This window comes from Camelina sativa, chromosome 7, assembly GCF_030686135.1.
Source record: "Camelina sativa cultivar CO46 ecotype springtype chromosome 7, ASM3068613v1".
Lineage (NCBI taxonomy): Eukaryota > Viridiplantae > Streptophyta > Magnoliopsida > Brassicales > Brassicaceae > Camelina > Camelina sativa.
The window spans coordinates 26,415,465-26,440,982 of NC_141886.1; the positions used below are offsets into that span (position 1 = coordinate 26,415,465).

At 36.6% G+C, this 25,518-nt stretch overlaps 6 protein-coding genes, 1 non-coding gene and 1 pseudogene across 11 annotated transcripts; 3 read left to right on the forward strand and 5 right to left on the reverse strand.

The window, feature by feature from the left end:
• Window positions 1–74: 74 nt before the first annotated feature.
• LOC104702385 (O-fucosyltransferase 16) lies at window positions 75–3,881 on the reverse strand. 2 transcript variants are annotated; one of them, XM_087457102.1, is made up of 9 exons: window positions 3,199–3,881; window positions 3,014–3,104; window positions 2,819–2,895; window positions 2,579–2,667; window positions 2,312–2,495; window positions 1,833–2,014; window positions 1,380–1,482; window positions 963–1,294; window positions 75–829 (listed from the first exon to the last, which is right to left on the reverse strand). In XM_087457102.1, exons 1-9 carry the CDS (start codon window positions 3,400–3,402, stop codon window positions 373–375), a joined length of 1,719 nt encoding a protein of 572 aa, XP_087313228.1. In that variant the 5' UTR covers window positions 3,403–3,881; the 3' UTR covers window positions 75–372. The 2 variants fall into 2 exon arrangements, with proteins under 2 accessions (XP_087313228.1, XP_087313229.1); XM_087457103.1 differs by lacking the exons at window positions 2,579–2,667; window positions 2,819–2,895; window positions 3,014–3,104; window positions 3,199–3,881 and having other exon boundaries at window positions 1,833–2,010; window positions 2,312–2,452.
• Window positions 3,882–4,466: 585 nt separating this feature from the next.
• LOC104702386 (pentatricopeptide repeat-containing protein At1g76280) lies at window positions 4,467–9,785 on the reverse strand. Its single transcript, XM_010418237.3, has 14 exons — window positions 9,505–9,785; window positions 9,335–9,401; window positions 9,152–9,221; window positions 8,846–9,039; window positions 8,540–8,647; window positions 8,264–8,446; window positions 7,510–8,016; window positions 7,081–7,176; window positions 6,807–6,980; window positions 6,227–6,454; window positions 5,923–6,066; window positions 5,638–5,826; window positions 5,411–5,530; window positions 4,467–5,330 (listed from the first exon to the last, which is right to left on the reverse strand). Exons 1-14 carry the CDS (start codon window positions 9,516–9,518, stop codon window positions 4,938–4,940), a joined length of 2,487 nt encoding a protein of 828 aa, XP_010416539.2. The 5' UTR covers window positions 9,519–9,785; the 3' UTR covers window positions 4,467–4,937.
• Window positions 9,786–9,952: 167 nt separating this feature from the next.
• On the reverse strand, window positions 9,953–12,597 carry LOC104702388 (putative acyl-activating enzyme 21). Of its 2 annotated transcripts, none has more exons than XM_019228169.2 (5): window positions 12,249–12,597; window positions 11,884–12,107; window positions 11,094–11,810; window positions 10,457–10,812; window positions 9,953–10,377 (listed from the first exon to the last, which is right to left on the reverse strand). In XM_019228169.2, the coding sequence occupies exons 2-5, from the start codon at window positions 12,079–12,081 to the stop codon at window positions 10,032–10,034; spliced, it is 1,617 nt and encodes a 538-aa protein (XP_019083714.1). In that variant the 5' UTR covers window positions 12,082–12,107; window positions 12,249–12,597; the 3' UTR covers window positions 9,953–10,031. The 2 variants fall into 2 exon arrangements, with proteins under 2 accessions (XP_019083714.1, XP_087313230.1); XM_087457104.1 differs by having other exon boundaries at window positions 11,884–12,110; window positions 12,249–12,477.
• Window positions 12,598–14,064: 1,467 nt separating this feature from the next.
• On the forward strand, window positions 14,065–15,664 carry LOC104702389 (small nuclear ribonucleoprotein SmD3b-like). Its single transcript, XM_010418240.3, has 5 exons — window positions 14,065–14,350; window positions 14,824–14,876; window positions 14,990–15,050; window positions 15,144–15,200; window positions 15,309–15,664. The coding sequence occupies exons 1-5, from the start codon at window positions 14,192–14,194 to the stop codon at window positions 15,351–15,353; spliced, it is 375 nt and encodes a 124-aa protein (XP_010416542.1). The 5' UTR covers window positions 14,065–14,191; the 3' UTR covers window positions 15,354–15,664.
• A 766-nt stretch (window positions 15,665–16,430) lies between these two features.
• On the reverse strand, window positions 16,431–19,619 carry LOC104702390 (cyclin-B2-4). 2 transcript variants are annotated; one of them, XM_010418241.3, is made up of 12 exons: window positions 19,067–19,619; window positions 18,856–18,937; window positions 18,633–18,780; window positions 18,465–18,527; window positions 18,337–18,388; window positions 18,127–18,258; window positions 17,893–18,036; window positions 17,723–17,812; window positions 17,411–17,632; window positions 17,225–17,323; window positions 16,960–17,138; window positions 16,431–16,863 (listed from the first exon to the last, which is right to left on the reverse strand). In XM_010418241.3, the coding sequence occupies exons 2-12, from the start codon at window positions 18,914–18,916 to the stop codon at window positions 16,728–16,730; spliced, it is 1,326 nt and encodes a 441-aa protein (XP_010416543.2). In that variant the 5' UTR covers window positions 18,917–18,937; window positions 19,067–19,619; the 3' UTR covers window positions 16,431–16,727. The 2 variants fall into 2 exon arrangements, with proteins under 2 accessions (XP_010416543.2, XP_010416544.2); XM_010418242.3 differs by having other exon boundaries at window positions 18,633–18,759; window positions 19,067–19,555.
• LOC104702391 (protein FAR1-RELATED SEQUENCE 4) lies at window positions 19,588–22,851 on the forward strand. Its single transcript, XM_010418244.3, has 3 exons — window positions 19,588–22,207; window positions 22,311–22,370; window positions 22,463–22,851. Exons 1-3 carry the CDS (start codon window positions 20,174–20,176, stop codon window positions 22,595–22,597), a joined length of 2,229 nt encoding a protein of 742 aa, XP_010416546.1. The 5' UTR covers window positions 19,588–20,173; the 3' UTR covers window positions 22,598–22,851.
• A 124-nt stretch (window positions 22,852–22,975) lies between these two features.
• On the forward strand, window positions 22,976–23,057 carry TRNAS-UGA (transfer RNA serine (anticodon UGA)). The gene has a single exon. It is a non-coding gene; the product is annotated as a tRNA-Ser (tRNA).
• Window positions 23,058–23,304: 247 nt separating this feature from the next.
• Window positions 23,305–25,164, reverse strand: LOC104702392 (GDP-mannose transporter GONST3 pseudogene; annotated as a pseudogene). The gene is made up of 2 exons (XR_015562855.1): window positions 24,918–25,164; window positions 23,305–24,765 (listed from the first exon to the last, which is right to left on the reverse strand). The product of XR_015562855.1 is annotated as a GDP-mannose transporter GONST3 pseudogene (transcript).
• Between the last annotated feature and the right edge of the window lie 354 nt (window positions 25,165–25,518).

Below are 25,518 nucleotides of genomic sequence, written 5' to 3' on the forward strand. Positions count from 1 at the left end.
AAGACCCTTACGAATATGTAAAAAAGCACACCTCGTAGGCTCGTAGATATATACTTTGGTCTACAAGAAGAAAATATTCAAATAAGTAATCACCAGTAAGTGTAATTTCTTGTCATAATGCTACATATTCCGTTCTTTTTATATAGCTACATCTCTGGTAAAGCCATGATTCCGAATATTGCTAAAACATGACCCCAAAAAATTGATATTTTCTCAGATCCTGGTAAACAAAACGATGCTCTATAGCGCGGTTCTATGTACATGAGTCATCAGATGCAAAATGGTGACAACAAGGCCCAGCCCCAAGGTTGGAAAACCTGCTGTCAAGTGTCCAAGCAGAGGAGAGATTCAGTTGTAATGATGTGAATCTACCTAGTCTGATAGCATTTCTTCAAGCTCAGGCTCATCAGAGGTAGATGGATCATCGTAATCTAAACTTGTCCCGTTGTATAATCCTCTGTCCTGAAGATCACTCTGTTCTTCCTCATAGTCTGGCTCCGACCAATCTGGCTCATCCTCTTCGGTTTGATCATCATTGGTTACTGTTACTGCTGCTTCTTTACTTGTATATTTGTTTTTCTTTCCAAGTTTTCTAGATTCTACTTGCGCCTTTGCCTTAGCCTCTGTATCTTCGCATATGCACGTGGATGGGTTCTCGTGAAATTCACCTCTACCTGCTCTTACTTCCTTTGGCTCTCCCATGAACCCTCTCTGAAACGAACGGACTCTAGTCGAAAATTCCTCCCACGTTGTGTTCTCTTTGTTCATGAATAATCTGTAAAGCTTTTTTGCATTTGGCCTAACAGTGGGTTTATGTCCAAAGTATCTCCTGCAAATTTCATATAACCAAAAAAGCTTAAACCTTTGCACTTGTATCAAAGAAACATTTTGAATTGGTTTCAACCTAGCATTTGCATCAAAGAGACGAACCGGAAATGAATAAGAAGGAAATGTTTCAGTACCTCCTCCCAGCCAATATCTTTGCCATATTGCCATTGTTGTTGGTTACAAATACGTCGCTTTCGTCACAAACAAGGAAGTCGAGAGCAGCCATTCTAGAAGAGTATGAAGCAAACGGTTCTAACTCTTCCTTTGTAGCTATAGTGTCTTTTGAATAGAAGTGTGGAAAGAGTGCTTTCAGAGGAGCTAAAGATTCTTCTCCTCCATATACTTCACCAGACGCAACATATATGTGAACATCACTGCCATATCCCAAAGCTCTAAGCATCAGTCCCACTTCTTCTGGAGTTAGCGGACATCTTCCTTGTCGCCTTTGTTTATCTGGGTTGTTAATCTGCCACAAAATTTCAAATACAGTCACTAATAGCTAGTTAATATACAACTGTGTAATTTCCAAAATAACTACAGAATAGGCATACATGTAATGTTTTCCATCTCCTTCTGATTGCTGCAAGTTCTCTCTTTTCCTTATCACCACCACCATAATAGCATCCCGAGAATGCAAGCATATCAGGTTCAAACCTGAGACGAAGTCATTATTGTTTGCGTCAAGACATTCTCTAGTATGTGTACTTTCAACATGGATAAGTAGAATATTTTAAAGATTTCTTGTAGATTAGAATGCCAAATGGGAAGGAGTTTCTAAAGGAACTCCAAGATACAACTAGCTCTATCAGATAAGAGCATCGACTCTACCAAAAAAGAAGTAAGATAAGAGCATTGACCACAGGATGCTTGAACTAAAAGTACCAAAGCCATGCTAAGAGTTTTCAGCTGTGCTATATGTTAGTAGTTCTCCCCAGTACATTTCCCTTGTTCAGTAACAGTGTAAAATAAAGAAATATCAGGATATAAGGTGAATGGTGGTCTACCTTAGGTGTAACGCAATGAAGTGTTTGCTCCTCAATCGCATGCGCCGGACCAATTCATTGCCCATTGTAAGTATAGGATCAGTGAACTTTAGAGCATGGTAATTTACTCTACATCTTAGCTTTTGCAAGTCATCGCTCAACTTGTTTGAAAGTCTATAGTCAAATTTGTTCAGTTGAACTGCCTGAATCATACAGACAAAAGCGATAATATAAGCTTATAGCGAGATGCTTATTCAAAGACAACCACTTCTCCACGGGTAAAAAATGCTTCAAGGACTATGATTAGAAAAAAGCATAAACAAAACATCGACATGCTAGCAATCAACGAAAGAAATACAAAGAAGACCATAAACCAACAGCGCCTACAAAGAATCGAAAAAGAATCAAAGACAACAAACAATTTTCTTAGACATATTGGTTCCATGAGGAAAAAATTAAAAAGGCAACAAGAATAAGTTTAAAAGAAGAAGGAAACTTACATGCCTTTTGTTAAGAACAGGTGAAACACGGTTAATATAGCATCTCTCGCTACATTTCCGTGGTACACGCATTCTACTTGGAGTCCATACTCGCCCTCCTTTCAGTGGAAGTTGCTTTACAATTTTGACGTATTCCGAAAGAAACGATATAAACCAATCAACATCGAAAATATGCGAGAAGTCACTGCACAGAACGCACAACGTTACTACTAAACAATTTTTCGTTTCGAAGAACAACAATACGTATATGCTAATTCTGTCCCGAACCTGGCATCCTTCCAGTAAGACTTCTGGTCTAACTTTGGAACAACAAGAGTAGCATTTAGTATTCTTGCCGCAACAACAGCATCTACAATCTGCAGAACAAGCCATATGATTACACAAGATATAGAATATCATTTCCAGATGAAAGAAGTAGATCCATTAGCTGATTAAGAGTAAACAAATGCTCGTATTGTGATAGTCTATGGGAGATAGGTAATGAACAAGAGAAGTCAAGAAACTCACTCCAGTTCGCTGTTGATTCAAACCACCACTAGTGGCGATTACCAAGTATCTATCATTTCTCGTCACTGTTTTCGCATCTACAAACAAGTAATCGGATATTAACACCAATGCCTGATTCCAAGTTCCAACTAATCGAAAGATTCATACTTTGGTAAGATCAATAGTGAATAATGATTAAAGAGAGCTGTTACGCACTTGCGAACTTGTTGCTGGCATTGCTGCATCCATAGAAGAACTCAGCATTTCGTGAACGCCAGATATCACGATCTGGTCTGCCTCCACCTCTCTGTAATCCGATGGACCCAAAAATCATCAAATAGGTTCTAAAAGTTTCAATCTTTAGCGAAAGAATAAATGAAGAAAAAAAGAAACACACTAACCGGAACTCGAAAACCGGTAGCTTTGATCGGATCATTGGATGAGTAGCGAACGCCAGGGTGAAGGCGATCGGAATCTCCAGGAGGCGGAGCAAAGAAAGAGAGAAAAGCGAAGAGAATGAGGAGAGATAAGGAGACGGCGAAAACGAGAGGAAGGAGACGGCGGAGACGGTTGTAGTAAGGGTACCGCCGCCGATGGAAACTCATGGCGGCCGCCGCGTAACTACCTCGCCGCACTGAGAGAGATTTGAAAAGAAAAAGAAAAAAAAAAAGATTGGATTTTTAGAAATCAAAACATGTTTTTAGAATGTTACTGTATTTGACAAAAAGGATCACAGAAGAGCATTGTTGTCGATCACGAGCGACAACAACTCTTTTTCTTCAAACAAACATATGAATCAGAGAAAGAGAAATCGAGTTCCTTTTGTTTCTTCACCACTTTTATAGACAGAGAGCTATACTAGTTTTAGTGTTTATTAAAAGCTGTAAATTTTGATGACTGAATTAACTTTATTACCTAACTTTATACATTATTAAATTAATATTAAGGTGTAAAATAAAAAGTATCGAAATCTTAAGTGATCTTAAGACGGCAGTCGGCAGCAGCATTAGTTCTAAAATTGAGTTATAAGCTTAAGCTTTTGTCAAAATCACATTTTTGTGTAACTTTAGTTGTTATATCCTTTGAGAAAAAAACATTATTATCAGGGATATATCATATATATGCAGGAATCAATGGAGTTTACATATGACAGATGTCCCCAAGTCGGCAAAAACAAACAAACAAATGTCTCCAATAGTTGACAAAAGAAGAATGAGAATTGTCCTCAGTAATTAAGTTAAATACTATATAGGAGTGGCATTTTATATCTACGATTTGTTTGCCATTGAGTGAATCTTCATATTCTCATTCTACACTATTCTAGTCCATTTTGGCTAAAGGGAAAAAAATATCTTCTCCTTTCTACTTCTGCTTTTTTACTTTGAAAAATATCTTCTTTTTCTTTGCATTGTTGGTACAATATTGGATGGTATTCTATTCTATGGTGTGAAATCATCTAAACTATAAGGATAGGTCCTCTATCTATGGTAAACATTTTGTATTTGGATGAGTAAAATACAAATAAAAGAAAAGATGAGAGAAACAGGAGCAAGTTGTAAACATTATTACGTTTGTTTCTGTCGTTTGCATCTGTCCTTTATGTTTTCACAGTAATTATTCTTTTTCTTGTTTTAAGTGAATCAAGTTTCAAGATCATGTCTTATTCATATGCATTGTACCCTTTTTAAATTTATAACTTGGGTTAGAAAAATACAAGTACAACTTCGGATAACCAAGTTTCATGTGCAATTAGAATTTCTTTGGCTATTTATTAAATAAATAAAAAATACTACAATAACAAAATCTAAAATAAATACTAAAACTCAATCTCATTTGATAATGGTTCGCAATTGGCCTAGTTTTTATAGGTGGGTTGTAGCCGCTTAACAATGCTTCTAACCGTCTTGTTGATCCGTCTCATCAAACCGTCTTAATAAACCACCAAAACCAACCGTTCGTTTGGTTGATTTGGTGACCTCCAAAACGGTTGCACGCCATCAATTAGAATCACCAGTTTGTACATGATACAAAACCAAAACGAAGCAGCTTCCGTGAACTGGCAGAGAATCAACAGCCAAGAGGAAGAAACCAAAACCGCTCTTCTTTAAGAAAGAACAATGAACAGTTCACATTCTACCTATTAACCATACTTTTTGGAGAGTTCTTTGGCCCAAGGGCTTTGGTTTTCTGACCATATAATTCGGGACTCGAGCAGCGCGCACCATCTTAGATTCAGAAGTGCTGCAGCAAGATGCTCCTCAGAGTCTCTGAACAGCTCGATTATCTTTGTTTCGGCTTCAGGATCTTCACTCATGATGAAATTTTCCTCAAGCTCTTTTTTCTTCTCCTGAAGACTCTCTTTGTCTTCTTCGTTGAGCATCCTTAAGCTCAGAACATTCAAAGCTTCTAAAGCTGTTGCATGATACCCTTGTTCCACATAGCAAGTGAAAACATAATGGCATGTCGTTGGATCTGGATTCACTTTCTCTCGGTGCATTTGCTCCACTATGTACTCAATCACATCAATCATTCCCTGCAGACAAAGTTATGTGCACACTAAAGCAGTTTGTTTTTTTTCATTACTTTTAGCGTTTTGACAACAAATTTATTTACCTTCTCAAATGCTTTACGCAAAATGGTGTTGTATGATAAGACATCAAGATGTATCTCTTCCAATGCAGCTTGATCCAAGAGATTAAGTGCCTCCTCGAAATTCCTATCATTCAACAAAATCTAAGAGAATTTCACAGCTTTCGTTAGTTGGAAAAGAAAGGAACAGGAATAAGCTGCTAGATTTGGCAGCAAACATTTAAAATGGTAACCAGATACTCTGTTATTACCTTCATCAAAGCAGTAAACGTAACAGCTTTTGGAGCAAACCCGTCACGGATCATCATGGAAACTAGAGCACAAGCTGATTTATAAGATTGAATAATGCTGCAACAATCAATCATTATATTGTAGGTAGCAGCGTCTGCAGGACAGCCACATGATATCATCCGTTTGAATATATTGATCACCAAATCAGTCTGCATGTAATTTAAGAATTAGCGATCAATCAATATTGCTATATGTATACTGGTCAATGAAAACTTCTATAAAACTATCACATGATGAATACTTACTTCGTTTGCCTCGAGAAGTGAATGAAGCACTATGTTGTATGTAGGCGTGCCTAGATACGTGTTGCTGTAAACACTCAGGTTCTCAGCTTTTTGCAGGTGTCTGATCATCTCATTCACCATTCCTTCAGCTCCGAGGGCTCTCAGCTGGAGAAAGAAAAAGGAAAGGGTAAACAATAAGTTCATCGTGCTGATTGATACTAGTGCCTTAAAAGGACTTTCCCAGCTGCTTTTAAACTAAATTATGTCACATCTGATTCATCTTCTTCAAACAGATTAAGAATTAGCTATATGAGCAGAAACTAACCACATTCCGCCTTGAGATAGGACTGTGCTGAAAACCGTTTCTCAGCATGTCCATTTCTATAGCATTAATCCTTTTACAGCAGTCTACTTGGGACAACATGTTGCCCTCCTCATATGGTGCATTCACATTACCAAATAATGAAAAGAGCAGTTCATAGGTTCTCATATCTGGACGCAGTTTTAGCTGTTTCATTCTAGCCAAAACCTGGACAGCACGCTCTGGTTGATCCTACAAAGCAATAGGTAGAAATTGAATCTCACAGTGACACGAAAATTAGCAGAACAAAGTTGTTTAGGTTCAGGGGTTATGTACTAAATATTGCCACATAATAACAAGACCTATGAAACATGACAAATATTTAGAGTAAGAGTTAATAGAACAGAACATGAACCCTGTTCTAAGCGTCCCCTATGATTAGAGCGGCAACATAGTCACAAGTATGGTCTTTTGAAATTTTTATTGCATCTAGGATCAAACTTGGGTACTTGAGGATTCGGGTTAAACAGAGAACACAACAGCGAAAGGTAAAAGAGGTATTAAGTGTAACTGGCTTTCAATATGTAGAATCAGAATAACTAACCAAGGAGTCATATGCAGCAAGAAGGTTATTAAAAGGATATGCGTGCGAGCATTCAGATATTTGATCCAGTAAATGTTCAGCTAAATCAACTTGAAAGGCTTTACTGCAATAGGCTGAAACCGTAGCAAGAGTTGAATCATATGGTTTCAGATTCTGCTGCTGCATAACTTTCAACTGCGTCGAGATACAGAATATAAACAGAAATCGTTATAAAAAAAAAGAAGCTAAAATACAGAAAGAAAGAATTTATGAAACAGATGGCATAAACTCTTACCAGTGACATGCCATATTCGTATCCTCCTGGAAATGCAACAGCTCTAATAAAACCATCATATGTGTGGCTTGATGGTAGCAACCCAAGATTTTGCATCTGTTAGTGTAGATAAGAAGAAAGTCAGAAATGAATTTTCATCAAATATCACAAAGCACGACAGGAACCAGTTAGGAAAGAAAAGGGAAGCGTCCAGCTATTTACTAGAATTCTACAGCTCAACAAGGACGATAGAAAGCTGGTATCAATTATCATGAAAGCTTGGAAATTTCAACCAAGGCCATAGACAAAATATCAAATTTCCCATTCAGAGTCGTTAATTCAACTGTCTCTTTCAAAGAGGGGTTTCTCATAACTCTACAGTATAGGACGCAGTGCAGAGTGAGTGAATAAGGACGTGGAATAAATGAATGGGAAAGGGGTAGCAGATACCTGCAACATTAGCTGCTTTGCTAGCTCAGAGTTTTTAGATTGTCCACACGCATGAATCACATCATTGAACGACCACCTGAGGATCCTAGTTGCAGGTGTTTTGTTTTGGCCTCTTGGCAAAGCCATTCTAGAAGACTCAATTTCATTACTCTGTGCACCAGACGAATTGCTCTCCACAATGTTATTGCCATGAGCATCCAACCTTGGCGAAACCATGTGATCATTTACTCCAAAAGCAACTTTCTCTGATCCGGTTTCACCATTTGATGGTACAGGAATATCCAGTCTCGTGGAATGCAATTTTCCTCCTCTGGATTGAACAAAGAGCTCTCCTCTTAAAGCTAGATCCACCATGTACTGCAATAATTCATATGCTGATTTCAAATCCCCCAACCTCGTATAGGACCATATAAATTTTCTGAGAGAGAGTATATTGAGACTATAGTGGTCGATATAGTGTCTCCAGATATCATTGACAGCTGATAGGTTGCGCTGAAAAACTGCAAGCTGAAAATAATAGTAATCAGATAACAAAGAAAACTAAGATCAACTATGAAGATCAATGTAATTGAAACCTCTATGTCAAGGAACAATATAAAGTCCTTAAGAGACAGGAAAGCTAAAAATGGGGACAATCACGGAAATATAAGTTTTGTCCATATCTCTTATACTCCAAAATTAAAAGTTGACATATGAACAACTCTTGAAAAGGAAAAGATAAAGGCCTTGAAATGAGATATGTTCTTTAACTAACCTTGAGAAGTGCTGCATATGTTATTTCATTCTTCCCCACACTCCGTTGATCCATCAATTCCAAACATTTTCTAGCGTGATATCCACTTCTCGTTTTTGCACAGGCTCCAAGAAAATAGTTATAGATGGGCAGAATAGGAGAGATACTATCATCTTCTCCGACAGAGTGAATAAACTCTGATGCCTGAACAAATATGGGCAGAGAAATCAGTAGATAAACGTGAGTAACTATATTATGTAGGGAAATACTAAATATATGATTGGACTATTTGCATACCTTATCCAAGTGTCCCCCATTACAAAGGGTTTGTACTATGAACAAAAAAGATCTGCTGTCCAGACTGATTTCCTTCTTACACATTACACTGTAAGTCTCCATGACAAACTACAGAAACAAATTACAGCCTTGGGGTTAGAGACAGCCAGAGTAGTGTACTACGAGAAACTAATTAGAGATATACATCTCAGCCACAACAAAACTTCAGTGATAGATAACTCTAAAACTATGCAACATATATAAAAACAGGTGCAAACAAAGTTTAATCATCCACCAAAAGACAAGCCTAAAGATATATCAACTTACCACAGGATCCGGTGATCGAGCACAATAATTAAGAATAACATGAAAATCATCAGCACCAAGTGAATAATTCCCCTGTATTAACTCTAGAAGCAGAGCTGACGCTCCAGGCCTCTCTCCGGATCGAAGGGCACTAACAATCTGCAATTGTAAGATCTTCCTAGTTGACTCATCTTGGCATCGAATGAATTCATTACCTGCCATATGGAATCAAAGCACTTATTGTCAAGTCACAAAATCTCGTCTTTTAACAATAATCCAAGTAAGACGCAATAGATTGTGAGAACAAACAGGCTGAATCAGACATACCTATCAATGTCGTGACACTACGAGAACAAGAACAACCAGACCCATTATCAATTCCACTTCGTCCCGGTATCTACAATGAAATTCCCATTTAATCAAATTGCAAAAGATTTCAAATTTAATTGAAGAAACAATGATCGTTAACAAATCTCAAAGCTACACAAGGAAAGGAACATAAACACTAACCCGAGATACGTAAGGCGTTAACTTTGACGACGAGGAGCTCAGAATAAATCGCAATGGAGAAAGCCAGCTTCATAGCACAAAACACGAAGCAAGTCAGTGAGCATTTCTTGAACTAGTAGGCAACACACACACACACACCAAAAAAACAAAAAGAAACCCAATTCACTTACAGAGCTCTGTACATGTCTTTCAGACTCGATTCTGAGGTCCCTCGAGATTTTTTAGAAAATTTACGAAAAAAGGAGAAAACTTACTTCACAAAAACTAAAATCTCTAAGCGAACATTTTAAAATTTTCCGACTTTGATTAATCGGAACTCCGTTTTGATTATGTATCTGGGTTCTAGCAATCTGCACAAAGAGATGCGAACATGTAAGAGAAGAGAAGCAAACGAATAAAAAAAAAAACATTTCAGGTTTATCAAACTGATGGAAAATACAATTAGTGGGCCAGGCCTTCTTCACAATTGGCCCATTTATGCATTTCTGATTTCTCTCCGGTCTAAATTGATTTAGACTGGTTTAGCTTTAATAGCTTCATCAAGGAGCCAGGGCAACAAACATCCATAAATGAAAGAACAATCTCATAGTTATACATGTCCAAAATTACATATATATAGAAATAGAACATACACACTAGATTTTATTAAATGATAAAACTTTTACAAATTTTTTAAATTAGTTGCATCGATAAATTATTATTTCATATTCTTGGTCATGTTTCTCATAACATTCTTCCTAATCTTCCCAGTGGGAGTCCTAGGAACATCCGTGAAAACTACAGTCTTTGGAACCAACTTCATGTTTGTTTTCCCAATCTTTCTTTTACAGAACTCAATGATTTCTTCCTCTTTTGCTTCAACTCCTTCTTTGAGTTTCACGAAAGCACACATCGACTCTCCTAAAGTTTCGTCCGGTTGACCAACTATCGCTGCTTCATAAACCGCTGGGTGGCTATAGAGAAGCCCTTCGATCTCCTTTGACCCCATACTTTCTCCTTCGCATGTTATAACATCTTGTGACCTTTCTTTCCAATGTATGTATCTTGAAAGCGGAAACATCAAATCATTATTAGTAAAATAATTAATCAAACTAATATATGTATGTTTTATTTACTAATTACCCATCAGGATCTATAACAGCCATGTCGCGACTCCAGAACCATCCACCTCGAAAAGCCGCTTCAGTGGCTTCTTTGTTCTTGTAGTAACCACTCATGACGGTATTTCCCCGGAGAACAATCTCCCCAATGGTCTTTCCATCGTGTGGAACCGGTTCCATGGTGGTTGGGTCCATCACATCGACAGCTTCCTTGGCGAAATGGTTGAGACCATCTCTTGCCTTAAGCCTTATACTCTCTTCTTCAGGTATAGTCTCCCACTCAGGCATCCAGAAACAAGCTGTTCCTAATCCATACAACTCCGTGCATCCGAAAGCCATCATCACTTTGAATCCTAGCTTCTTGAGTCTCAAAATAACCTATCCATATAAATTAATATCTTATAATATGATTCTATGTAGTATATTATATACATAATTAAGGATTCTATATGCTCTTTACATTATTGGATTTTACTTATTAAACCAAATGTTGTAATCAATACGTACATTCATAATGTACTGTAACAAAGCTAACATATAAAGCAACTACGCAAGGCACTAGCTATAACCTAAAAGTTCAAACCGAATAAGTCGGATTGAACAACCATGTATTGAAATTTAATCGAACATGTAATTTAAAAATTTGTGGTAAGTTTTACCTCAGGAGGTGAAGATCCTCCGCTCATAACTTGTACGGTCCATGGGAACGACTTCTTGACCGAGTCTTGTGCATTGGCAATCATGTTGAGAACCGCAGGCGAGCCACCAAAGTCAGTTACCTTGTGCTTCACTATACTATCAAATATAACTCTGTCGTTGACTTCTCTGAGACAGACGTTGACTCCTCCATAAGCTGCAACTGTCCAAACAGAGCTCCACCCACTACAATGGTACATCGGAACTGTCCAGAGATAAACCGGCATTGGTTTCATCTCATTGGTAACACCAACAGCCATTGCGTTCAGATACGCGCCGCGGTGGCTATAAACGACACATTTGGGCGTGGATGTGGTACCAGATGTGAAATTGAGCGCTATTGGATCACATTCGTCAACTGGTCGTATGGGTTTGAAATTAGGGTTTCCAGAAGAGAGAAAGTCCTCGTAGTGTACGTGTTTTGATTTCTCTGTTGGATGTTCTGTGATTGTGATGATGATAGGTTGTTCTTGAATGTTTGAAAGGAGAGTGAGAGACTCCTCAGCAACGGAGAGGAACTCAGAGTCAACGAAGAAGACTTTTGGCTTTGTTTTCTCCAGCGCCATCGCAAGCATCCTAGAATCGTAGTGCGGGTTCAACACACAAAGTACTGATCCACTCATCGGAGCTCCAAAATAAAGTTCAATTAACGCAGGAATATTTGGCGCCAAAGCAGCCACCTGATAGAAATATTAAAACATCATTTAAAAAACGTTTGACTTAAGATAGAAAAGTTGTTAAACAATCACTTACGACGTCGTGGCGGGAGAGACCAAGGTCGGAGAGAGCAGAGGCAAGGCGGACGCAACGGTCACGTGTTTGGTTCCACGTGTACTGAATATCACCATATATCACGGAGGTTCTGGTACCGAAGACGACGGCTGCTCTCTCGAGATAACTGATCGGAGAAAGCGGGACATAATTCGCCGAGCACTTCATTGTTCCTTCCATCTTAAATTTTCACTATGGTTATTGAGCTACTAAGACCATATAAAACGGTGGATTAGATTATTGTATATATAGGCTAATACTTTGTGCAACACTCCAATAAATTTTTAGTATCCAGTAATATAAAATCTTTCATTATTTATTACATAATCTGTGAAGGAGCTTGGTACCTTGCCATTATTTATTACATAATCTGTGAAAGAGCTTAGTAGCTTGGTAACTTGCCACCTAGAGAATTTGAGGTGGCTAGAGATTAAGGGGACGTTATTGGATTCCAATTTATAAAGATTTTTGAAAAGTTCAAATTTGAGATTTGAATAGAGTTTTAAAGATTTTAAATGTTATGTAGAATCGGTTTTTATTAGTTCAAGATTTTGTTAAACTCTAAAGTTTAGTGTTATTAGTTTGTGATTTGTAAAAAGTCATTTAAAATTTTAACAAAATTGGATTATTGGATTCAAATTAAAAGTTTTGTGTTATTCAATTAAAACATAAGAATCTATCATTGTTAATGAATTCAATTATTATGTTATTGATTCATGATTTTATACACTTTCTTTACAAAATAAATGAAAGATTCTTCAAGATTGCTAGAGAGTTTTGTTGATTAGTATTTTAAAATCTTGTAAATTGCTCTAAACAATCCCTGTATTTTTGTGATACTCTTCATGATTTTATTTTGTAAAGAAAGTGTCTAAAATCATGAATCAATAACATAATAATTGAATTTATTACCAATCCTAGATTTTTATGTTTTATTGAATAACACAAAAATTTTAATGACTTTTAATGACTTTATAAAAGTCTGAATCCAATAGCCCAATTTTGTTAAAATTTTAAATCACTTTTTACAAATCACAAACTAATAACACTAAACTTTAACAGAGTTAAACAAAATCTTGATCTAATAACAACAGATTCTACATAACATTTAAAATCTTTAAAACTCTATTCAAATCTCAAATCAATAACCCCCACTAAATTTTAAAAATTTTAGTATTTTACAAATCTTGTACTAATCTTATTGTATAAGCTTTATCATGATTCATGACATGTGTTAAGTCAATCTATTAGATGTCTACAGCCACATATAGAAAAATAAAATTATACAAAAAATTACGGGGGTTTTCAATAATACCCCGTTTCCTATGTAACTTTTTAAAAATACTTTTTTATGTTGTCCATTTTCAAAAATACATTTTTAATGTATAAAACAACTAAATTCTAATCTCTAAACTCCAAATACTAAATCATAACCCCTCAAAACTATATCCTAAATGTAAAATAGAAAACCCAAACCTAAAAAAAAATTGTAAAAATTAATTTAACATTGTGTAATTGTGTAAAAAAGGGTAAAATGAAAATGTTCAAAAAATGTAATTTTAAAAAATATATTTCGAAAAGGGTATTTTTAACAAATTTTCAAAAATTATAAACAGTAACGTTAAATGATTACATTTATAAAAAAAACTGTTATAAAATATATCATTAAAAAAATTATACAATAAATTATAAATCCTATAAATAAAAAGATTACATTTTTTAAAGATAAATTAAAAAGAAAATAGTTTAGTATACCACTAATTATATAAAAAAACGAATCACAGTTATTATTTATTAAGAAGGTATATACTAATCTTAGATGTTTCCAAGGTTAGTAATTAACATAATTGTATCAGTGTCAAACCAATATATATGATGAGATTTTGACACGTTTAGTCTTTTCTTAAATTAGATTATTTAAAAGTTAATATATATAGTCACTATGATCGTGACATGTATCAACTAATTGACAAGATTTCGATACATGTAAAAAAAAAATCGAAATCTGTACATTTGACATATGTAACCAAAAAAATACGAAAATTATAAATCGTTAATATAAAAGAATAAAATAAAACATGTATATTAAACGAAAGTATATGATAAGAAGGTAATTAATGGGCCGGCCTAATTTAAAAATAAGCCCAGGAGAAGGTTTTAAACGAAGCCGAATTGTTGTTTTTTAAGTAACAGATACACTTTTTGTTCCTTTCGAGGCTGCCAAAAAAAGAGGAAAAGGGAAGGGTTCAATTAGGGTTTGTGAAATCGAAACTTGATTGAAACCGCGAAGATGAGCCGGAGTTTAGGGATTCCAGTGAAGCTTCTTCACGATTCGTCCAGTCATATCGTGACGGTTGAGTTGAAGAGCGGTGAGCTGTACAGAGGAAGCATGATCGAGTGCGAGGATAACTGGAACTGTCAGCTCGAGAACATCACCTATACGGCCAAGGTAATGTTTTTTTTTTTTTTTGGCTTTGTATATTTCATTCTCATTCAACCCTAGGTTTACGTTTTTCTTGTCCATTTACTCTAGAATTGAAGAAAACATTTACCCTAAAATTTAGCGGCTTAGGTTTCGTGTTGAAATTGAGTCTCCTGGTGAAATAATTGCCGGTTAAATCCCTAAATTAGTGATTGTGTTGAGACCCAGTATATGCTAGTATTGGAGAAAGGTGCATATGTAGAATTATGATGGCTAAAGATTGTGACCTCTTGTCTTATTTATAGTTCCACCATTGATATTGGATCTAGTAGAGCTTGTAAAATTTCTTAGAAGGAAGCTGTAGGAGATTCCGATTCTTTATAAATTACAAGACTATATAATCAATCTTGAAGTGTTACTGCAAATGTAGAAATTTATTTCTTTTGATCATAATTGTTAACAAAACTAACGTTTGAGCTCTGTATGATTATATGGAACAGGATGGTAAGGTATCACAGCTTGAGCATGTTTTCCTTCGAGGCAGCTTAGTGAGGTGCTATATACTAAACTCTTTTTGATATTTACTTGTTTACTTTGTTGAAGCATTCTTTTTCAACTTAGCTGACTGATTAAACTGGCCTTTTTTTTGTTGTAAAATATTGACAGGTTTATAATCATACCAGACATGCTAAAGAATGCTCCAATGTTCAAGGATACTAAGGGCAAGGTATACTTCTTGAACGTGATGGAGAATATCAAACCCATCTATGCTTTATAAACATTAGATGCTTATAACATCTTGCTTACTTGATCTATGCAGGGAAAGGGCTCTTCACTAGGTGTTGGCAGAGGTAGAGGTGGTGCTATGCGAGGCAGAGTAAGTTTTTTTCCTCACTTAAGTCCTTTCTGATTCTGATTTACAGCTCAAGAAGACAATGTTTGAAAAATTCAAAGCAACTAATTGAATTTTTGGTTATGTCATCAGGGTACTGGGCGTGGAACAAGAGGAGGAAGGGGAGCGGTGAGATAGTTAACCCTCGAAATGTAGCTTCGACTCTTTAAGACAATATCTGCAGTATCCAGGAGAATCCACCATCTTAAACTTGTCACTTATGCATTTTAAAGTTACACAGTAAGTAAAATCTCTAACAATGACAGGGAAGAGGGACTACTTCTGTGTTTTGAGTTACTAAGATGTTTGAAACATTGACATGTTTTCTTCAAATGGTGTTTTTAGAGAATTGCCACATCTTATGTAGAAGAAGATATCACGATGCAAATTTCCGTAATGGTTCTTTTTGTCTTTAGTCTTGGAAATCAGAAAATGATGCTTTTCTAGTAGCGGTCGTTTTTTTACTAATTTATTCATTCTTTTATTTATCGGATAAAGATATAGTTGGGATCAAACGGAGAAGAGAGGAGTTGTAGGAAATAAAACATTCGACATAGTTTGTGTTAAATTGCTGCTGCAAGCGATTTCATGTTCTTTTTTGGGCCACGACTCAGTTATAACACGGCACGAGCGTCTTCTGTCTACTACATAACCAACATGTTTTTCATCCGTCACTCAAAGACCAAAGTCTTCTTGCTGCCTCTGTTTTCTTCTCCCCTGCACCATTTTTATTTATATGCATATTAGTTCTTATTTCAACAAAAAAAAAAGTTAGAAAAAACTTGACTCACCAACTGGGAGAGCTGAGACAAACGAGTGCTCAGGGGATGAAGATAAAAGCAACATTATTGATAAGCAAAGACACAATTTAGCAATACCACCACCATTGTCACATTCTCATTTATTCATTTCTTCTCTCTCTTTTTGATAATAAAATGAAAGAAGTACACGTCTTATTAACAGTCCTCCGTCAGAAACTTACCGTTTTGAGATGAAGAGAATGAAAAATACATTACGTTATGCCAAGTCAACGTCAACTAGTAGTAGACTACTACTAGTAGAAAGGTCAAAATCATTCCAACAGATATTTCCATGCAGAAGAAAAAAACATTGCTCTTAATCGATGTCGATAGATCAAATCAACTCGTTCAGCCACTTAAACAGACTTTTCATTGTTCTTCAATTCAACATGTTCTTTTGTGAGACTATTAGTAATTGGCTAATTGGTCGACCTTGTTCACTCTCTTCATTATGGATTATGATACAAAGTAGAAATCAAGTTGCCGACTTGGAATTTGGAAAGAAGAGTGGAAAAAAAAAAAGTTGAAATCAAGAACCCTAAAGTTTCCTATTATTCTCTCAGCAACGAGAATTGAAAAGATTAAACCATCTACAAAAGAAACTTCGAAACAAACAAGTCAAAGAAATTTCCCACTAATGCAACTTATGTTGCCTCTCTCTTTCTCTTCAAGCCATTATCGATTCCGTGTGATCCCCCAAACCGTTGGTTTATTACAGCAGCAGAAAGCCAGCTGGTTCAGTTCTTGCAGCATAACCAAATTTGGATGTGTTGTATTTCCTGTGAACACCGGTTAACTTCCCTGTCCCTGCCTTGTGTTGGAAACCAACCATCTTTCTCGAGCATTCCCTGTGAGATTGAACATCAAGATTTTAGAAACTCCAAAGGCATATATGAATGAGTCAAAGCATATTAGTGAAAAGATTTTAAATTTGGTGTGCTTACAGAAGCGTTTCTTCAGTGTAGCCCGTGTGGAACTCACAGGTTTTGCTCCAGTCCTCGAACCCTTTAAGTGTGGACTGAGCTGTGTAGATAGCCGAGGCTGCTAACTGAGAGGGAGTGTACTGAAGCATCTCGTACTCCACTAGGCAAAGCTCGATGATGAAGAATGATAAAAGCTCAACCTGAAAAACAATTCACACCTTATGATATAATTGTTTTGATTCTCTATATAACATAAAGAGGAGAGAAGATTTCAAGTTACACAAACCTTTTTGTCAGATTGAGCAGCTTTGAGAAACCTCCTCATGAACACATATGGAGTTGGCAGACAGAAATTGAATTGCAAGGTATTCGCCATTAACTTCTCCTGCATAACACAATAATGATCATCAAACATATAAAGCAGAGGCACCCATTGTTATGATCAGGACAAGATCTAGTAAAAGGTTTTTACCATATCAAGAATCTCTGTCCTAGTGTAAGCCTTGTCAGAGATGAGGATAAGATCATCTACAACCGGAACTGACACTTCTTCGTATTTGCAAGCAAGCAACATAGCTGTAACACCCACAAGCTGAAGCTTTTTCCTGGCGATGTGATGAACCGCAAGAAATCTGTCGATGAGATTGATTGTGAGGTAAAGCGTCTCCTCCATCAGCTCAAACTTGTAATGTACCTGCAACAAATGTTCACAGTAAGCTTTTACACTGAGACATCAAATAAAATTAAAGAAACTTTTATGTTTTGTGTGTGTGTGTGTTTCTACCTCAATCAACCAATCAATAAGGATTCCTCTCATCCTCTCGTTAAGGTCATGTTGATTCTCCATGTAATTAGGCGGGACACAGCTACGACACTGCAAAGCAATTGAATGGTTACAATCTTGAAACCAGATTTTGATCATATTGATACAGAAACAGAACCACCAAAAATTACCTCATTTTTCTTGTAGAAACAATATATGTCATCGATGTATTCGACCACAGCTAAAGGATTGTTCTTGTCACAGCTGTCTATATCCATCACAGACTCTTCTTCATCAATATCAATATCATTTGAATCTTCCATTTCAATCCCTTCCTGCAGAACAAAAAAAGCAATATGTTAATCATCCGAGTAAACCAAACAAAACAGGACTTAAAACAATAAACATGTTATAATTGTTTATACCATTCTGTCAATCTCTTCAAGCATGGCTTCAGTGTGTTGAACAAACATAGGCTCATTAAAGTCTCCTTCATCCACATCTGTTATGATTTTATCTAATGCTTCGCTGGATATCAAGTCTGATTTCTTGGTTTCCTAAAAAAACCACTTGAGATTAGATCTAAAATTATGTCATAATTTCAAGAACCAAATTAAAATTAGTGTAAATGTTACCTCCTTGTGGATTTGGGAATTGTTCTCAGCTAACTGAGCTGCAGCAAACTTCCTGAAAATTTAAATCATGAATTAAAGCTCCTAAACAAACTCGTACTGAAGCAAAACAATCAATAGAAATTACTGACCTAGTAACTGGTCGATGATGCACTGGAACAGGTGGAACCTTCTTGTTACATATCACATTTTTCCTGAGATGAAAAAATTGGTTCTTTTTAGATAAGTGAAAAAAAAAAACTTTTTCATAAACGGATCATATGAAGAAGAAGTTAAAAAAAAAGAAGAAGATGGAGTACTCAGTGAATGGTCTCTTGTTGACAGCACAAGGATAAACAGGAGCACCGATGATGTTCTTGTTTATATTACTCAATGCTCTTCTTGTCTGCCCATTCCCTGTAATTGTCTTTCCTCCACGTAAACCCCCTAAAATTGGCAAAATCAATCCTTTTTTTTGTTTTAGTACTACAATGAAACAAAAGATTTGATTTTTAATTAAAAGGGTGAATTCTTGATTTATACCTTGTTGTTGATTCATCGGTCCAATAACTCCGTGTCTATTGTTCTCATCTGATCCACCCATTATTAAAATCTTCTTCCGTTTCTGAAAATCGCAGAAACATGTGTGTTAATATCAAAAACTGGGTCTTGAATGCAAAATTGAAAAATCTAAGAAGACTTGATCAAGAACAAGACTTAAAATCTCATAAAAAACCCAGATGAAATCTCATACCTTTAAACTCTCTCTGTCTCTATCTCTCTGTCAGAAGCAAAATCCCATAACAGCAAATCAGAAATCGACCCTCTCTGGTTCTCTCTATTGTTCAAGACTCGTCGACGTCGTCCCTCTCTTATCTTTTTCCTCTCTCTCTCGCAACGGAAACCAAATTGAAAAAAAAGGAAAGAAGAAGAACAAAAAAAAAAAAAAAAAAAAAAAAGTAATCAAATGATTTTGAAGACGTGAAGAGCGGATATATGTCTTGCAACACACCAAAAAAGAAAAGAAAAAAAATATTGTTGTTTTTAAGATTTCTTTGTGTATTTTTTTTTTTTTTTTTTTGGTTATAAAATCAACGGCTAGTTAATCTGAGCCGTTGGATGCAAACCTCAGAAGGGAAGGGAACCTAATGGAAAAAGGAAATAGTAACCCCAACGGCTATATTTGTTTACCATGTGCGTCGTTCCTTTTTTTCAAAATTTTTTGCTTATTTTCTTCTTTATTACTTATTAGTAATTACTACCACCACCACTAGCACCACCAAGCTCACTGGTCCATGTTTTGTTTCAATGTCGCCGTCCACCAACCTCCTCCTACTTATTTTCAAAACAAAATCGATTTTTCTTTCCCAATATAAATTAAAAAAAAAAATTTATACTACATAATTATTTTTTTTTTTTTACCCAATTATGATTTTTCTTAGTCAAGCTAATAGCTGATTTTAAAATCTTTAAAACTTTAATTTGACGACTCTTCTCCTTTATTCCTTTTTCTTTTTTCCTTTTTTTTTTTCTCTAAAAAGAAACTTTTTTTTCAATTGCTTTGTTGTAGACAACAAAGTCAAGACATGAAGTCAAACCGAATTGCCCAATACGGCCCAATATTCTGAATATGAGGCCCAATTCGGCCCAATTTCAAGTCTCTCTTCTCTTCCAACTTCTCTCGAATGTGTGTGTGTTTTTTTTTTGTTTGCTTCGGATCTTGCTAAAAAACATGTTTGGTGAAGATGAATCAGTTCTGTGATTCGTAATCTATGCTACTCAATCCGCTCTGCGTGTTATAGTCACCGATTTGTATCGAATTTTTCTGGTGTGGATTTTTTTTGAGCTTCTTCTTCTCAAAATGGAGTTCGAGACGCACGAAGATGCGTATCTGTATTACAAAGACTACGCCAAATCCGTTGGTTTCGGAACTGCGAAATTGAGCAGTCGTAGATCAAGAGCTTCAAAGGAGTTCATCGATGCCAAATTCTCCTGCATACGCTACGGAAGCAAACAACAATCCGACGACGCGATTAACCCTAGACCTTCCCCTAAAATCGGATGCAAAGCGAGTATGCACGTCAAGCGAAGACCAGATGGGAAATGGTACGTTTACAGTTTCGTCAAAGAGCACAACCACGATCTTTTACCGGAGCAAGCTCATTTTTTCAGGAGCCATAGAAACAACAACAACAACAACACTGAGCCTGTGAAATCCAACGACGCTCAACGTTTTAGGAGGAAGAAGAACAGTCCCTTGGCTGATTGTAAACACCTCAGTGCTTATAACGATCTTGATTTCATTAATGGTTATATGAGGAACCAGCACGATAAAGGAAGGAGACTTGTTCTCGACGATGGTGGTGGTGGTGATGCTCAGATCTTGCTTGAGTTTCTTATGCGTATGCAGGAAGAGAATCCCAAATTCTTTTTCGCTGTTGATTTCAGTGAAGATCATTTGCTTAGAAATGTGTTTTGGGTTGATGCTAAAGGGATTGAAGATTATAAAAGTTTCAGTGATGTGGTTTCTTTTGATACTACTTATTTTGTGAGTAAATATAAAGTGCCACTTGTTCTTTTTATTGGAGTCAATCATCATGTTCAGCCTGTGTTGCTTGGCTGTGGGTTGGTTGCTGATGATACAGTTTACACTTACGTCTGGTTGATGCAATCTTGGTTAGTTGCAATGGGTGGTCAAAAGCCTAAAGTAATGCTTACTGACCAGAACAATGCTATAAAAGCAGCTGTCGCTGCGGTCTTGACGGAAACTCGTCATTGCTATTGCTTGTGGCATGTACTTGAACAGCTTCCCAGGAATCTGGATTATTGGAGCATGTGGCAAGACACTTTCATGAAAAAGTTGTTCAAATGTATATACAAGTCATGGTCTGAGGAGGAATTCGATAGGAGGTGGTTGAAATTGATTGACAAGTTTCATCTTAGGGATGTTCAGTGGATGCGGTGTTTGTATGATGAGCGTAAGTTCTGGGCGCCTACCTTTATGAGGGGTGTAACATTTGCGGGGTTATCAACTCGTTATCGTTCAGAAAGCGTAAACTCTTTGTTTGATAGGTATGTTCATATTGAAACTTCCCTTAAGGAGTTCTTAGAAGGATATGGAGTAATGCTAGAAGATAGGTATGAAGAGGAAGCTAAAGCAGATTTTGATGCTTGGCATGAAGCACCTGAGTTGAAATCTCCATCACCTTTTGAGAAGCAAATGTTACTTGTATACACCCACGAAATATTCAGGAAATTCCAACTTGAGGTTTTGGGTGCTGCTGCTTGCCACCTTACGAAGGAGAGTGAGGAAGGAACAACTTACAGTGTTAAGGACTTTGATGACGATCAGAAATATTTGGTGGATTGGGATGAATTTAAGTCAGATATTTACTGCTCTTGCCGTTCCTTTGAGTACAAGGGATATCTCTGTAGACATGCAATTGTTGTCCTCCAAATGTCAGGTGTTTTCACCATTCCGATCAACTATGTGCTGCAAAGATGGACTAATGCAGCTAGAAACAGACATCAGATCAGCGGAAACCTTGAACTTGTGCAGACTAATATCCGTCGTTTCAATGATCTTTGCCGCCGAGCCATTATTTTGGGAGAAGAAGGATCTCTTTCCCAAGAAAGTTATGACATCGCCATGCTTGCAATGAAAGAAGCTTTTAAACAATGTGCTATTAAGTTTAATACCATCGAACATCCCGCCAGATGTGAAGAAGCTGCAATTCAAGCAGGAGATTCTGTACAAGGAGGAAATCAATATGGATCCACAATGACGCAGATTGGACTCGAACCTAATAACATACATGCAAGCAATGCTCCAGTGCAAGCTGAAACCAGACGGGAGAAGAGAAGTAGCGTAAACAATACCTCTAAAAAGTCAAAGGTCTGGTAGCGTTACTTTTTTCATTATGCTATCAGAATCATCGATTTATCTTTTACGGGTACTCGATAGGGTATGTTTCATTGATCTTTTTCTATCTGTGCAGCATATGACTCAATCTGAAACTACTGTTGGTGAGGCAAGCCAAGAAGCATTTCAACATGTGGTATAATTTCCTATCTGCATCCCGAATACAAACCTTTCATTGACAGTTAGTGAACTCATATGATTGAGTGTTCTGATCGTTTTCTATTACAGGCTGCTCCAAGATCATTGCAGGCAGTGGCAGGGCAATTTCACAACACAATGCCAGGAATATTCCAAAATGTAATCCCCACGGAGTTCCACAACCTTCCGGCTACAAATATGCATCAGAACAATCCCCCTGGGTAAAAATATAGTTAAACAATCACCGCCAACAAGCTTGATAGCTTCTTTGTGTGTAACATATTTCCTACGCTCCTTGTTTATTGGCTTTTTCTCTGGTTGCATTGTTCTTAGGTTAAATTAATAGAGTAAATGGTGTATGTTTTGATGAACAATCCCGTGAGTAGGCATCTGTATGTATGTAAGCTAAGTAATTGTTAAGCAGTTAGATTTTCTAGTTGCTAATTTTCTTTGAATCAGATTCGTCTACTGTGTATAAATTGACTGGCTTCAGGCCTTCAACTAATCTTCAACGAAATATTACAATCTCTTTAAGCCACAAAGGGAAGGGTTCTACTCCTAGTTAGGTTATATAATATACATGTTTCAGTGATATAACAAATTGTCAATATGTCCGAGTGGTTAAGGAGATAGACTTGAAATCTATTGGGCTTCGCCCGCGCAGGTTCGAACCCTGCTGTTGACGTAATTTTTTTAATTTTTTCAGTTTGAGGCTCAATCATAGCAAGTCCTACCTTTGTGCTCTCATAAATTAACTTGGCCTATTTTACCAAGATGTTAGTTCGACTCCCAAACATTTTTCAAAACCTTTGTGTTAATACATATCTCAACACAAAGAGGAAGCATAAGAATCCTTTACTTGCGTATAAATCTGAACCAGATCCAACAAATAGATCCAAACACAAAATGTAGTGTAACGAAACACATCAAAATGTAATCAAATAAAACGATATTATTCAACAACTGGATCAGGAAAGCTGTAGTCTTACGTCTAGTTACAAAAGAATTGCATAACCACTAACTACAATATAGTTATTTTTTATCGAAAACTAAATCGTATCAGTACCGTAGAAACTACAACCACTGCAAAATCCACACACTAAAAATCATAGAGTTTCTCTTCTGATTCAGATTTACCAACTTCAGTGGAAAGATATGATTATAGTTTCTCTTCTGATACTGGAGTTTCCTTTATATCGATGCTGTTACTCTCCTGCATCTCCAGCAGTTTCTCCTGTTCCTCATCTTGCTCTTGCGGTTTAGCTTCTTGTGCAGCCATTGGTTTCTTGATGGTAGACTGCTGATACATGACTCCACCAAACATACAAATCAAGAGCCCCAAGGTTCCAACAAACGTAGAATGTTTATCCCACACCACCAAATTGATCACAACTGTCAAGAGCTTGTTCACAATTCCAAGAACAGTGAAACCCGTTGCAGAAATAGCCCGGCGACAAGAGAACCCGAAGAAAGAGATTGCCAAACCAAACAGACACGATAAACCCACAGGTAAAAGCACTTGAAACGAGTACCAATCAGACTCATCAGTGATCTCGTGCTTAATCTTCTTTAACTCTCCCATTATAAGCAGCTCAAGGGGAAACAAAAGCAGAGCCTCAAGGTTATTGTAAAGAACAAGACCCCAAGTGTTCAAGCCAATCGTCATAACCACATGCTTAATGTAAACAAAGTCTATAGTCATGCTCACCAGATACGCAAGCGCCCAGCTATACGCTGCGATCGTAAACTGGTAATCAGTGAAAACGTAAATCAAACTCCCACCAAAGATAGTAGCCAAAGACCCCCACGTCTTTACAGACGGCCAAGGCTCGTGCAAGAAAAGCGTTTCACCAATGGCAACAAAAATGGGAACAGCAGAGCGAAAGACGATGAAAGTATCGACATTAGCGTGGAGGAGAAGCTCACTGTTGGTGAAAAGAGACAAGTAGAAGATCATAGCAGCGGGGAGAAACCTCCACATTGTCAAGAGATTGAGAGAGTCATGCTCGATGAGCTTCATCTGAGCACAGAGCAAAACACCAGCGGCACTTGTGAAGTACTGCATAGCGGTCAAGGCACCTGGGTAAGGAAATTTCATGATGGCCCATTTGTTGATGATGGAGAGAAGAGAAGCTGAGAGGCAATAACCAGCAGCTACACCATAGACTGAGGCTTGACGAAGGAAAACACTAGACCAAGTCTCTTCTTGGATTGGTGGCTCTGGAACAATCTTAACTTCGGTGATTGAAGTTCCGATTTCCTCATCGTTCGTCATCTCAAAGATCTGATGTTGGTGGGGATTTTTAACACTCATTCATTTAGCTTCCGACTTGAAAACTCGATATTGATTCCAAATTAGAGCCACCAATTAGTTCTGGGAAATTAGGGTTTCTCTACAACGATAGCAGCAGAACAATTAGATCATGAGTGGTTAAGATTAGATCTCGCTTAATCAAGCTTAACAAAGACTACAATAGAAGGGGAACGAACAATTTAGGGTTTATCAAATTCGCTGAAAGATAGTGTTAGAGGAATAAGCTTTTACCTCTGTTCTTGATGTTTGAGAGTCTGGTAATGGCGTCGCGGAGGAAGGAAGACGAAGAAGAAGAGAGGAGAAGCTTTCTTTGACCCTTTACAAATCTATCTACAGAGGAAGGAATTAGGAAGCTGTTATCATTTAGGAATTAGGATTAGGGGATTAAATGCGTAATTAACTGTGTGTTGATGAACGTAGGAAAATTTTATTAAAGGATACATCTGTGATCTATCTTTTAAATATGTACTAAATTAAATAATGGTAATATCATTACTAAATTAGTTAAAGATATTTTTATGCAAAAATACAATTGTGTTTCAAATTAGTTGAGAATCTTATTTTATTTTATTTTTAGAAAATTTTCAAAAATAGCACTAAAATAAAGTTTTTTTTCTAAATTTAGCATAACATGTCTAAAATTCCAAAAATAGCACCACTTAATTATTTAAAATTAAATTTTAAATTCAAAATACTAAACCACACCCCTCAAAACTATATCCTAAATGTGAAATTAAGAATCCAAACCTAAAAAAAAATTTTAAAAATTGATTTTAAATATTTTAAATGTGTTAAAATAATGTTATTTTTGGAAATTTATGGAATGTGTACT

Coding starts and splice junctions, on each gene's coding strand:
- LOC104702385 (XM_087457102.1), bottom strand. CDS start 3,402: ATGAGTTTCCATCGGCGGCGGTACCCTTACTACAACCGTCTCCGCCGT. Junction 3,105..3,198: donor CTACCGGTTTTCGAGTTCCG/GTTAGTGTGTTT, acceptor ATCGGATTACAG/AGAGGTGGAGGCAGACCAGA. Junction 2,668..2,818: donor TGAATCAACAGCGAACTGGA/GTGAGTTTCTTG, acceptor CTTGTTCTGCAG/ATTGTAGATGCTGTTGTTGC.
- LOC104702386 (XM_010418237.3), bottom strand. Junction 6,981..7,080: donor ACGAATATGGCATGTCACTG/GTAAGAGTTTAT, acceptor ATCTCGACGCAG/TTGAAAGTTATGCAGCAGCA. Junction 5,827..5,922: donor CACTTCTCGAGGCAAACGAA/GTAAGTATTCAT, acceptor AATTACATGCAG/ACTGATTTGGTGATCAATAT.
- LOC104702388 (XM_019228169.2), bottom strand. CDS start 12,081: ATGGAAGGAACAATGAAGTGCTCGGCGAATTATGTCCCGCTTTCTCCG. Junction 11,811..11,883: donor GTCTCTCCCGCCACGACGTC/GTAAGTGATTGT, acceptor TATTTCTATCAG/GTGGCTGCTTTGGCGCCAAA. Junction 10,813..11,093: donor GAGGATCTTCACCTCCTGAG/GTAAAACTTACC, acceptor TTATATGGATAG/GTTATTTTGAGACTCAAGAA.
- LOC104702389 (XM_010418240.3), top strand. CDS start 14,192: ATGAGCCGGAGTTTAGGGATTCCAGTGAAGCTTCTTCACGATTCGTCC. Junction 14,877..14,989: donor CTTCGAGGCAGCTTAGTGAG/GTGCTATATACT, acceptor AAATATTGACAG/GTTTATAATCATACCAGACA. Junction 15,201..15,308: donor GTGGTGCTATGCGAGGCAGA/GTAAGTTTTTTT, acceptor TTATGTCATCAG/GGTACTGGGCGTGGAACAAG.
- LOC104702390 (XM_010418241.3), bottom strand. CDS start 18,916: ATGGGTGGATCAGATGAGAACAATAGACACGGAGTTATTGGACCGATG. Junction 18,389..18,464: donor CATCATCGACCAGTTACTAG/GTCAGTAATTTC, acceptor TTAAATTTTCAG/GAAGTTTGCTGCAGCTCAGT. Junction 18,037..18,126: donor TTGAAGAGATTGACAGAATG/GTATAAACAATT, acceptor TTTGTTCTGCAG/GAAGGGATTGAAATGGAAGA.
- LOC104702391 (XM_010418244.3), top strand. CDS start 20,174: ATGGAGTTCGAGACGCACGAAGATGCGTATCTGTATTACAAAGACTAC. Junction 22,208..22,310: donor ATACCTCTAAAAAGTCAAAG/GTCTGGTAGCGT, acceptor CTATCTGTGCAG/CATATGACTCAATCTGAAAC. Junction 22,371..22,462: donor AAGAAGCATTTCAACATGTG/GTATAATTTCCT, acceptor TTTCTATTACAG/GCTGCTCCAAGATCATTGCA.